Genomic DNA, 11,550 nt, shown 5'->3' with positions numbered 1-11,550 from the left:
TGCCCAACTCAGCCCCTCCTCTTCCCAGCAGACTCTGTATGTGTTGTATTTTTAATGCTGAAATTTGGCAACCCTTTCCAAACCCAACCATCAGAATGTAATGAAGCAGATGATCTTTATGTGAGTCTCACACTTGGATGGTGTGGGAAATGCAGAGTGCTTCTGTTTATTGAGCACATATTATTTTTGTGGTCACTCCTGCAATGCAGCTAATCCTTCTGACTTCTCTCAGTGGTTCTTTCACTCTGCTACTAATGGCATTTGTATCTCTCTTAAGGTACTTTGGCATTTTACCTGGTTATACATTTATCTCCCACTGGAGCTTCCATTGTGAGTTTTGTTTTTTTTTGTTTTTGTCTTTTTAGGGCCGCATGTGCAACATATGGAGGTTCCCAGGCTAGGGGTCTGATTGGAGTTGTAGCCTCCAGCCTACAACACAGCCACAGCAACACCAGATCCATAGCAATGCCAGATCTGAGCCGCGTCTGTGATCTACACCACAGCTCACGGCAATGCCGGATCCTTAACCCACTGAGTGAGGCCAGGCATCAAACCTGCAACCTTGTGGTTCTTAGTCAGTTTCGTTTCCGCTGCGCCACAACAGGACTCCCATTGTGAGCTTTTAAAGACAAGCATTTCTTGGAGTTCCCGTCGTGGCTCAATCGTTAATGAATCCCACTTGGAACCATGAGGTTGCGGGTTTGATCCCAGGCCTTGCTCAGTGGGTTAAGGATCCGGCGTTGCCATGAGCTGTGGTGTAGGTCGAAGACGCAGCTCGGATCCTGCATTGCTGTGGCCCTGGTGTAGGCTGGCAGTAACAGCTCCAATTCAACCCCTAGCCTTGGAACCTCCATATGCCTTAGGAGCGGCCCAAGAAATGGCAAAAAAAAAAAAAAAAAAAAAAAAAAGACAAAGCAAGCATTTCTCTACTATCCATCCCTGAGCCAAGTGCTTAAGACATTTTAGCTAAATGAATGCATGAAAGAATGACAATAGTTTTCTTCCCATCACAAAAGCCTGAAGCCCCAGCTCATCTTCAACAACTCCCCTTCCTTCCTCCACATCCACTAAGTTGCCAAGACCTGTGGCATCTTTCTCTACAATGTTTCTCACATTCGTTTTCATTGCAACTGATACCACCTTTGGCTTTTTATCTCTTCACCCCTGAATTACTCCTGAAATATTCTCCTAATTCTTTTCTCTGGGTCCAAGGTGTACTCTCTAGTTTATTCTGCACAGCACCAGATTGATTTCCAAAGCACCGTCTTGATCGTATCACTTGGCTGTTTAAAAATGGTCTGTAAAGTTTCAGCTACTCAGCATGGCATTCAAGGCTTTCCATAATCTGTTCCCAATTCACTTTACATTAGTCCTCTGCTCTAAGGTCCCTGCTCTGGGAGCCCTCAACAAGGAGAGGTACAAACGATAAGTGCTGTTGTTGGTGGGAATAGAAATTGGTGCAGCCCACTATGGAGAATAATATGGAGGTTCCTCAAAAAATTAAAAATAGGAGTTCCCATCATGGCTCAGTGGTTAACAAATCCAACTAGGAACCATGAGGTTGCGGGTTCAATCCTTCACCTTGCTCAGTGGGTTAAGGATCCAGCGTTGCCAAGAGCTGTGGTGTAGGTTGCAGCTGTGGTGTAGGTTGCAGATGCAGCTTGGATCCTGAGTTGCTGTGGCCCTGGCGTAGGCCAGTGGCTACAGCTCCAATTCGACCCCTAGCCTGGGACCCTCCATAGGCCATGGGTGTGGCCATAGAAAAGACAAAAAAATAATAATAATAAAAATAGAAGATTGATCTAGTAATCTGATATTTGGGTATTTAATCTAAAGGAAATGAAATCATTATCTCATAGAGATAGCTGCACCCTCATGTCCACTGCAGCATTATTCACAACGGTCACGACATGGAAACAACATCCATCATCAACGGATGAACGTATAAAGAAAGTGTTATATGTGTCATGGAATATTATTCAACCATAAAAAGAAGGCAATTCTGCCATTTGTAACAACATGGATAAAACGTAAGGGAAGTATGCTTAGTGAAAGAAGTCAGACATAGAAAGACAAATACCGTATAATCTTACATATAGGTAGACTCTAACAAAGCCAAACTCTCAGAAACAGAGAGTACATTGGTGGTTACCAGGGGCAGGTGGGAGATATTGGTCAAAAGTGTACAAACTTCCAGAGTTCCCATCGTGGTTAAGCAAAAAAGAATCTGGGGGCGTTCCTATTGTGGCGCAGTGGTTGACGAATCCAACTAGGAATCATGAGGTTGTGGGTTCAATCCCTGGCCTTTCTCAGTGGGTTAAGGATCTGGCGTTGCCGTGAGCTGTGGTGTAGGTCACAGACGTGGCTCAGATCCCGAGTTGCTGTGGCTCTGGTGTAGGCTGGCAGCTACAGCTTTGATTACACCCCTTGCCTGGGAACCTCTGTATGCTGCAGGAGCAGCCCTAGGAAAGGCAAACACACACACACACACACATACACACAAAAGATCTGACTAGCATCCATGAGGACACAGGTTCGATCCCTGTACTTACTCAGTGGGTTAAGGATCTGGTGGTGCCGTGAGCTGTGGTGTAGGTCACAGACAAGGCTTGGATCTGGCATGGCTGTGGCTGTGGCATAGGCTGGTGGCTACAGCTCTGATTCAACCCCTAGCCTGGGAACCTCCATGGCCCTAAAAAGACCAAAAAAAAAAAAAAAAAAAAAAAAAAAAAAAAAAAAAAAAGAAAAGAAAAAGAAAGAAAGAAAAGTGAACAAACTTCCAGTTGTAAGAGGAATAAGTTGTGGGGATCTAATGTACACTATGACAACTATAATTAACAATACTATTTGATACACTTGAAAGTTGCTAGGAGAATAGCTCTTAACTGTTCTTACCATAACAGCAATAAAAATAGTAATTTTGTGAGGTGAAGGATTTGTTAACTAACCTTATTGCATAAACATTTTGCAATACACACACAGACACACATACAGAGGTATCAGATCATCACATTGTATACCTTAATAAGCTTATATAATGTTATGCATCAGTTATATCTCAATAAAGCAGGGTTGGGGGAACAAGACAATGATAAGTGCTGTAGTTCAGAAGTGGGAGAGGAGGTTAGTAGAGCTTGGGGTGAGGTTGGGCCTCCAGGAATGCTTTGTCAAGGAGGTGGGGGTTCATTTGCTTAAATACCACTTGGATCCCACTGCCCCTCAAACCTACAACCTCTCCTCTCTCAGTCCATACTGGGTAGGATTTTCAGAATAGGTGGTACTTAAGCCAGGCTTGGAAGGATAGGATTCAAAAAGATAAGAGGAAGTAGGTGATGTGTTAGGAATAGTGTAAAAAGAGGTTGTGGTGGATGGATCAGGACTGGACCATAGTGGGCCTTAAATGCCAGCCTGGAGAAGATCGATTGGATTTGATCTTGTAGCCCTTCAAGATTTCTTAGTAGAGGAGACATGGGATTTGAGTGATAACTTAGGAAACCATGGCAGTGTGGAGGATAAGATTAGAGGGATAGGGAGTTCCCTGGTGGCCTAGTGGGTTAAGGATCTGATGTCACCGCTTATCTTGGGTTTGATACCTAGCCTAGGAGCTTCCTCACCCCTCCACCAAAAAAAAAAAAAAAAAAAAAAAAAAAAAAAAAGAGAGAGAGAGAGAGTTCCCTTTGCGACTCAGCAATTAATGAACCTAACTAGGATCCATGAGGATTTGGGTTTCAAACCCTGGCCCTGATCAGTAGGTTAAGGATCCAGCATTGCCGTGAGCTGTGGTGTAGGTTGCAGATGCAGCTCGCATCCCAAGGTGCTGTGGCTGTGGCTGTGGTCAGCAGCTTTAGCTCTGATTCATCCCCTAGCCTGGGAACTTCTGTATGCCACAAGTGCGGCTCTAAAGAAGAAAAAAGAAAAAGATTAGAGGGGGAGACTAGAGGGCTGGAGGGTGGCCAATTACTAGGTCACTCAACTATCCAGATCTGACTTAATAATGACCTGACCTAGGGAGGTGGCAGTCCCGTCATATATAAAGAATCTAAGACTTGAATCCAACTGCAGTGGCTGGGTCATGCATGGGTTTGATCCCCGGCCTGGCACAGTAGGTTATCGGATCAGGCATTGCCGCAGCTGTGGCTTGGATTGCAGCTGTGGCTTGGATGCAGTTCCTGGCCCAGAAACTTCCATATGCTGCAGGTGCAGTCATAAAATTAAAAAAAAAAAAAAAGAGTCTAAGACTGAGTTGTTAGAAATAGGAAATGGAAGGGAGCAGAAAGGACAAACTAGGAATTTGGGATTAACATATACACACTACTATGTATAAAACAGATAATCAACAAGGATCTACTGTATAGCACAGGGAACTATATTCAATATTTTGTAAAAACCTATAAGGGAAAGAACCTGAAAAAGAAGAGATAGATAGGGAGTTCCTGTTGTGGCTCAGTGATAAGGAATCCAACTAGCATCCAGGAGGATGCGGGTTCGATCCCTGGCCTTGCTCAGTGGGTTAAGGATCCGGCTTTGCCATGAGCTGTAGTGTAGGTTGAAGACACAGCTCAGATCCAGTGTTGCTGTGTCTGTGGCAGCTGTAGCTCTGATTCCACCCCTAGTCTGGGAACTTTCATATGTCTCAGGTGTGGCCCTAAACAAAAAGAAAAATAAAGAAAAGAATAGATAGATAGGCAGACATATATTTGTACAACTGAATCGGTTTTTTTGTATACCTGAAACTAACACAATATTGTAGATCAACTCTATTTCAATTAAAAAAAAAGAAGAATGGAGTTCCCATCGTGGCAAGATGGTTAACGAATCCGACTAGGAACCGTGAGGTTGTGGGTTTGATCCCTGGCCTTGCTCTGTGCGTTAAGGATCCAGCATTGCTGTGAGCTGTGGTGTGGGTCGCAGATGCGGCTCAGATCCGTGTTGCTGTGGCTGTGATGTAGGCCGGTGGCTACAGCTCCAATTAGACCCCTAGCCTGAGAACCTCCATATGCCGAGGTAGTGGCCCTAGAAAAGGCAAAAAGACAAAAATAAATAAATAAATACATAAATAAATACATAATAAATAAATTTAAAAAAGAAGAAGAAGAAGAGACATTCTTGTCCTTGAGTAAGATTCCCGTGTGGTCCTACACAAAAGAAGGAAGAAGGACTGGTTGGACCTTAGTGTCACCTCTTGGTTTCTCCAGTCTTCCCATGACGTACACTTGTCCTTACTACTGAGACTCTAGGAAACTGTGATGCCACAGCCCCAACATTATGATGTCTAGAGGATACGGGCTCTTTCCTTTGCATGTAGGTCTGTTTCTTTTAATAAACCCCTTCCCACAGAACCACTTTGTGCTGTCATATTTAGTAAATATACTCCATATGGTGCTGGCACTAGTCGTAGCTTGTCACTCTGCCTCAATCTGCTTTGTCTTTCTGAAGGGCCAGCTGTCAGGGTCCACCCCTGGTTGGTCTAAGGCTTAGACTCAGCATCATGGTATCAAAGTCAGTTGTTTCCCTTGCCTTGAAAACTATAAACCAGCCTCTTGCAATTGGGAATTGTTGGGCAGAAAGGGGACCAGGAAAAGAAGGCCACCAGATCCTCTCAGCTACATCCTCAGAACTTTAATACAGAAAAGCTAGACTGCAGGAGAACTGTCAGGAGTGCCACCTGACAGTGGCAAATGAAAGTTCAAGGTCACCCCCAAAGTGGAGGGTGTCCAAATTCTAGTTCCCCTTTACCTGGCCCTGAAGTACCCTGCCTTTCTGAAGATATCTGGCACCCCCGTACAATGCCTCACTTGTCCTTTTCTCTTTTGTCCTTGTCCCAGTCCATTTCTCTTTCCCCACCTTGACCATGAAGTGAAAGTGTGAGCTGAGCATCATAGCTCACTGGCCTCGTACCCCTGGAGAGAGAACCAGCACCAGGGACTCTGTGGCACCATTGCACTGACTGCTCTGCCTTGCCCTTACGTTTCCCTAGACTGGGAGCCCTTTCAGGGCAAGAACAGGGCCTTTTTTTTTTTTTCCTGCTACCCCTGAAGCATATGGAAGTTCCGGGGCCAGGGATCAAATCCAAGCTGGAGCTGTAACCTATGCCACTTAGCAATGCTGTATCCATAACCCACTAAGCTGGGAGGGGATTTAACCCGCACCTCCACAGAGACAAGCCCGATCGTTAACCCAGTGCGCCACAGCAGGAACTCCCAAGCCTTATTTATTTTTGGGTGACCAGTGCCCCCAGGGGAAAAACAAGAGGAACCAGCTCTGCTCCTTCCACTGGCACCCCCTTTCCTTCTGTTACCCAGGCCCCACCCAACTCCAGGTGCTTGGAGGATGACAGACAGCAGACTCCTTGGGGGACGCTCAGGTGTGTCATGGGCAGCGTCCCTCCAGCGCTGGAGACTCTACTGGCTTCCTCCTGTCGCCCCTCACCGGTCCTCTGGAAGTGGGGGGTGCTGCTCCATCAGCCAGTCCCAAAGCCTGATCTGGGGTTAGGGAGAAGTGAAGCCACAGATCCCACGCCTTCCACGCTGGTTCTGGCTGCAGCCCAGCTCTTCTTTACTGTCTCTCTTCCCCCACCCGACTGGCTCACAAATCCCTGCCTTGCTCTTTCCCACTCTCACTCAGCCCCAGGGATGGCTCTGCAGGATGTGTGCCAGTGGCAAGCCTTGGACCCCCAGGGAGCCTCCCCTTACCTGCCTCAGGCTGGTGCTTGGGCTGTGCCCCGGGGCTGGGACCCTCAGACCTTCCTACAGACCCACGGCCCCAGGCTGGCCCATGGCACCACCACCCTGGCCTTCCGCTTCCGTGATGGAGTCATTGCTGCGGCTGACACTCGCTCCTCCTGCGGCAACTACGTGGAGTGTCCAGCCTCGCGCAAGGTCATCCCTGTGCACCAGCACCTCCTGGGCACCACCTCTGGCACCTCAGCCGACTGCACCACCTGGTACCGGGTGCTGCGGAGGGAGCTGCGGCTACGCGAGCTGAGGGAGGGTCAGCTGCCCAGTGTGGCCGGCGCCGCCAAACTCTTATCTGGCATGATGTCGCGCTACCGGGGACTGGATCTATGCGTGGCCACCGCCCTGTGCGGCTGGGACCGCTCCGGGCCTGCCCTCTTCTACGTCTACAGCGACGGCACCCTTCTGCAGGGGGACATCTTCTCGGTGGGCTCTGGATCTCCCTACGCCTATGGTGTGCTGGATCGCGGCTACCGCTACGACATGAGCACCCAGGAAGCCTACGCCCTGGCCTGCCGCGCTGTGGCTCACGCCACCCACCGCGACGCCTACTCGGGGGGCTCCGTAGACCTCTTCCACGTGCGGGAGAGTGGTTGGGAGCACGTGTCCCGCAATGATGCCTGGGTGCTGTACTCTGAGCTGCAGAAGCTCTCTGGGCTAGAGAAGGAAGGGGAGGAGGAGGCCACCTCCGAGAGAGCCGGCCCAGGCAGAGAACCATCTGTGGGACCGGCCCCGGGAGACTTGAGGATGCCTTCAGAAATGGAGAAGCTGTGAGCAGCGGCAGGACCTGGGGAGCCCAGCCCAGGGAGTGGGTGGGAGATGGGACCACAGGGGGAGCAGACTCACAGCATCTGGCTCCTGCTCTTTGGTGTTGCTGGCTTCATTTGTTCCAAGTCTCCATCCCTTTCTCCTCGCGGAGCTATTGATGGCTCTGTCCGACGTGTTCCGGTTGGCACCCAATAGATTGATCCAACCTCCATCTCGGCACAGAGTCCTTCTTTCAGCAAATAACTTACTGCACGCCGGCTGCTCGCCAGATGCTGTGCTAGGTGCCAGACCCTCTTTTCCTGCCACCCTCCTTTCTGCTTTTTCCCACCCTGTCCCCAGTCTCTCTTCTTGCTCCCAGTTTGGTCCTCAGCTCAGCTTCAGAGTCTTTGCCACTTTCTCACCTTGGCGAGGAGGGGATGGCAGGAGGGCACTGAAGTGCGGATAGTACCCCGGAGGGCCCGGGCTAGGAGGAGCAGGGGCGGTCCAGCAGCATGGACATCTGAGGCTGGTGATGGTCTTCCCTCCTCTGCCACCCGCCCACCCTAATGACTATGACGCTGACTCCTTTACTGAATGCAGTTTTCACGAGAACTCTTTGAGGTAAAAGGGACACTCTCTTGACAGAAGAGGAAACAGGTTCACAGGGTTAAGTGACTTGTCCAAGGTCATACAGTCAGTGCAGAGGTGAGGCTGGGATCCCGGCCCGCCACTCCACAGCTGCGCTTTGGCACAGCTTCTCTCCCAGGGCCTTTTCCTGCCCGGTGCCTGGGGAATGACGTGGGGGGAGAGCAGCTGGGCTGTGCTCCTGCCTGGTGGCCAGGGAAGAAGGAACCCAGAGGAGCCCGAGGGCCTGGAGGGCTGAGCCCAGAAAGCTGCTTCCCCTACCACCCCCCCGTCCCTTCTGGTCCCACTTCACAGGGCTGGTGCCATCACCGAAGCACGCCTGCGCTCTGGCTTTTGGGCCTGTCATGGCTGCTGCCAGACTTCTCCTTTCCTTCCAGTAGCTCCCTCTGGGCATGAAGAAAAGAAGGAGGTGGTGTGCGAATGGGAATTGCTGGGTTAGCATGTCACCTTCCTGTCCCCCTGCCACCCCCTTGTGAGCCCTGACTTGGCAGTGATGCAGGCTGACAGCTCCAGGAGGGACGCCACCCCACCCTCACCTCACCAGGCCAAGTGAGGGAGAAAAGCATGGTTGACCTAGGACATGGGACCTGAAAGAAGGGTCCTGAACCTTCTTTCTCTATCGCACTCCTACAGCTCCCAGTCCCAGGATGAACAGCACCTTTCCTCCCTCCTAGGGGACAGGCCCCCCTCCCTGCCGCCAGCCCAGTCCTGAGCTCTGACCCTGCACTGCCGGTTGACAATTGCTCCAGGCAGGATCTGGCCAGACACAGGAGCCCTCCAGGCTCTGGCTTTCAAGGGATGAGGGGAGGAGCGAGGAAATCTAAGGGAAGCAGTGGTGGGCGGGGGGAGGGGGGCAGCAAGTGGGGAAGGGGGGCGTCCGAAAGATGCTCAGTACCAGAGGACCAGCCTTCTCGCTGGGTCCAGGAATCTGGCCGGTGGCCTCCACAGCCACTCTCCACCCCTTGCCCATGCCTCAGCTTCAGAGGAAGAGGGGAAGTACTCTGGGAATGCTAATGGAGGTCAGGGATGCCTGGGCCAGCCTAGTCCTAGAGGACACAGGAGGAAGGGCAGCTTCTGCCCAGGGTTCAAGTGTTTGACTCAGGCATAAGAGGGTGCATTTCTTTTTTTTTTTTTTTTTTTTTTTTTGGTCTTTTTGCTATTTCTTTGGGCCGCTCCTGCGGCATATGGAGGTTCCCAGGCTAGGGGTCGAATCGGAGCTGTAGCCACCGGCCTACACCAGAGCCACAGCAACGCTGGATCCAAGCCGCGTCTGCAACCTACACCATAGCTCACGGCAACACCGGATCGTTAACCCACTGAGCAAGGGCAGGGACCGAACCCGCAACCTCATGGTTCCTAGTCGGATTCGTTAACCACTGCGCCACGACGGGAACTCCAAGAGGGTGCATTTCTACCTGCAGAGAGGAGTGTGGCTCTGTGCTCCTTTGTATGTGAGCGATGCAGCATAGGTGATGCATGTGTGGTTCCAGCGTGCAGAGACAGGAAACGGGCTGGAAGAGAAAGAGCACCACCTGGGGCAGGAGGGAGGCCCCTGATCCCTGAGAGAGACAGGCCCTTCCACTTCTTTTGGGAAAATGGTCCAGAGTTGGGAGTTCCTGACATGGTACAGCGGAAGAAAATCCAACTACAAACCATGAGGTTGTGGGTTCAATCCCTGGCCTCGCTCAGTGGGTTAAGGATCTGGCGTTGCCTTGAGCTATGGTGTAGGTTGCAGACATGGCTCAGATCCTGAGTTGCTGTGGCTGTGGTGTAGGCCGGAGGCTACAGCTCCAATTGGACCCCTAACCTGCGAGCCTCCATATGCCACAGATGCGGCCCTAAAAAAAAAAAAAAGAAAGAAAGAAAGAAAAAGAAAAATGTCCAGAGTAGAGAGGCGGTGAGGCAGGGCTCGCCCCCTGGTTCACTCCTTCTGCCTCCTCCCCCCCTGTCTGGAGGCCCTGGGAGTGAGAAAAGGCAGGCAGTGAGAGGCAGGAGGCCTAGCCTGGGGTTGCCACCTGAAGCCAGCCAGAGGCTTGCTGGGAACTATGGGCCCCTGGAATTCTCTGCACCCCTCACCTTCTCATTAATCTGGGAAGGAAGATTGAACCCAGATAAAGACAACAGAACAGGAGCGAAACCCCGTCTTCTTGTGTCTCCTTCTTATATCACCTCTTTCCTCTTTGCTTCCCACTGTCCTGCACTCTTGACTCCCTTTGACATGTTCTGTCTTTCCAATGGTGAGGTATTTAAGACCAGAGATAAGCCCAAGGGTCTTGCTGACAAGCCTGTTTCCCTAAGCCCTGCTGTTTTCCTTGAAGGTTTTTTTTTTTTTTTTTAGTGCCGCACTGGTGGCAGATGGAGGTTCCCAGGCTAGGAGTCAAATTGGAGCTGTAGCTGCTGGCCTACACCACAGCCACAGCAATGCCAGATCCAAGCTGGTCTGTGACCTACACCACAGCTCATGGCAATGCTGGATCCTTAACCCACTGATCGGGGCCAAGGATTGAACCTGCAACCTCATGGATCCTAGTCAGGTTCATTACTACTGAGCTATGACAGGAAATCTTTCCTTGAAGTTTAATGAGTTGGGGAGGACCTGAGGAGGGTGTTAAGGTGTGCTGGGGGAGCAGGCAAAGGCCCACATCCCACTTCAATGCACCCCTCACCACCCAGGGATGGCTCATGAGTCAGTCCCTCCCTTTCTGTACTTATTCCTGAAGGCTTGATGCACACCTCAGGCTGAGACCAAAGGGGGCAGAGATCTGGGCTTTCCTGCCCTGACCTGGAAGACTCAGCCCTCTGACCACCTGCTCTGGGTGCTGCCTCCTAATCATCTGCCTCAGGGCCAGGCAGCCTGCTCTTGCACAGGCTCTTAGAGCAGGCAAGGGGCTGGTTCCATCACTAGAGCAAGGTACTTGTTCTCCTGCCCCTGGGTGCCCTAACCAAGCAAGCACGGAAGGTACGAGAAGGCACCTTCCCATTGGAGCAGCCTTCCTTGATTGCTAGCATCCTACGTTTAGAGGGGAAGTTCACAAGGACCTGTCCTAACCCCTCCTAACCCTGTCCTAACCCATCACATCCCCAGGAGCCCCGTCTGAAGTTAGCAGACCTGGGTGCTAATTCGGCTTGCTGGGTGGACCCTTTCTCTGCTCAGGGAGTGCGCAGTGAGAGATGCTGGGCTCCCACCGCAGCTGACTTTGACCCAGCCCCTCTAACAGCCTCCTCCCTGGTCCCTCTCCTTCCTCCTTTGTGCTTCACGAAGTAAGGCCATAGGCTGGGAAGAATTAAAGGTGGGGGCAGCAGGCCCAGTTCCACTGTGACTATGCCACCTGCACGTCCCCCAGTTGGCATCACAGGCCCCAGGAGGCACTGGCTTGCCTCCCTCTGCTGTCCCCCACCCTCACTTTTTCCTAGTCTAGAACCT

General features: G+C 51.1%; 1 protein-coding gene across 1 annotated transcript; it reads left to right on the top strand.

Moving 5' to 3' along the window:
* Positions 6,594-7,713, top strand: PSMB11 (proteasome subunit beta 11). The gene has a single exon (XM_001925763.2). It carries the CDS (start codon positions 6,633-6,635, stop codon positions 7,506-7,508), a length of 876 nt encoding a protein of 291 aa, XP_001925798.1. The 5' UTR covers positions 6,594-6,632; the 3' UTR covers positions 7,509-7,713.

This window comes from Sus scrofa, chromosome 7 (genome assembly GCF_000003025.6).
Source record: "Sus scrofa isolate TJ Tabasco breed Duroc chromosome 7, Sscrofa11.1, whole genome shotgun sequence".
Classification (NCBI taxonomy): Eukaryota; Metazoa; Chordata; class Mammalia; order Artiodactyla; family Suidae; genus Sus; species Sus scrofa.
Note: the sequence above shows the minus strand (reverse complement) of the source record. Positions and strands in the feature narration are given on the sequence as shown.

Coding starts and splice junctions, on each gene's coding strand:
- PSMB11 (XM_001925763.2), top strand. CDS start 6,633: ATGGCTCTGCAGGATGTGTGCCAGTGGCAAGCCTTGGACCCCCAGGGA.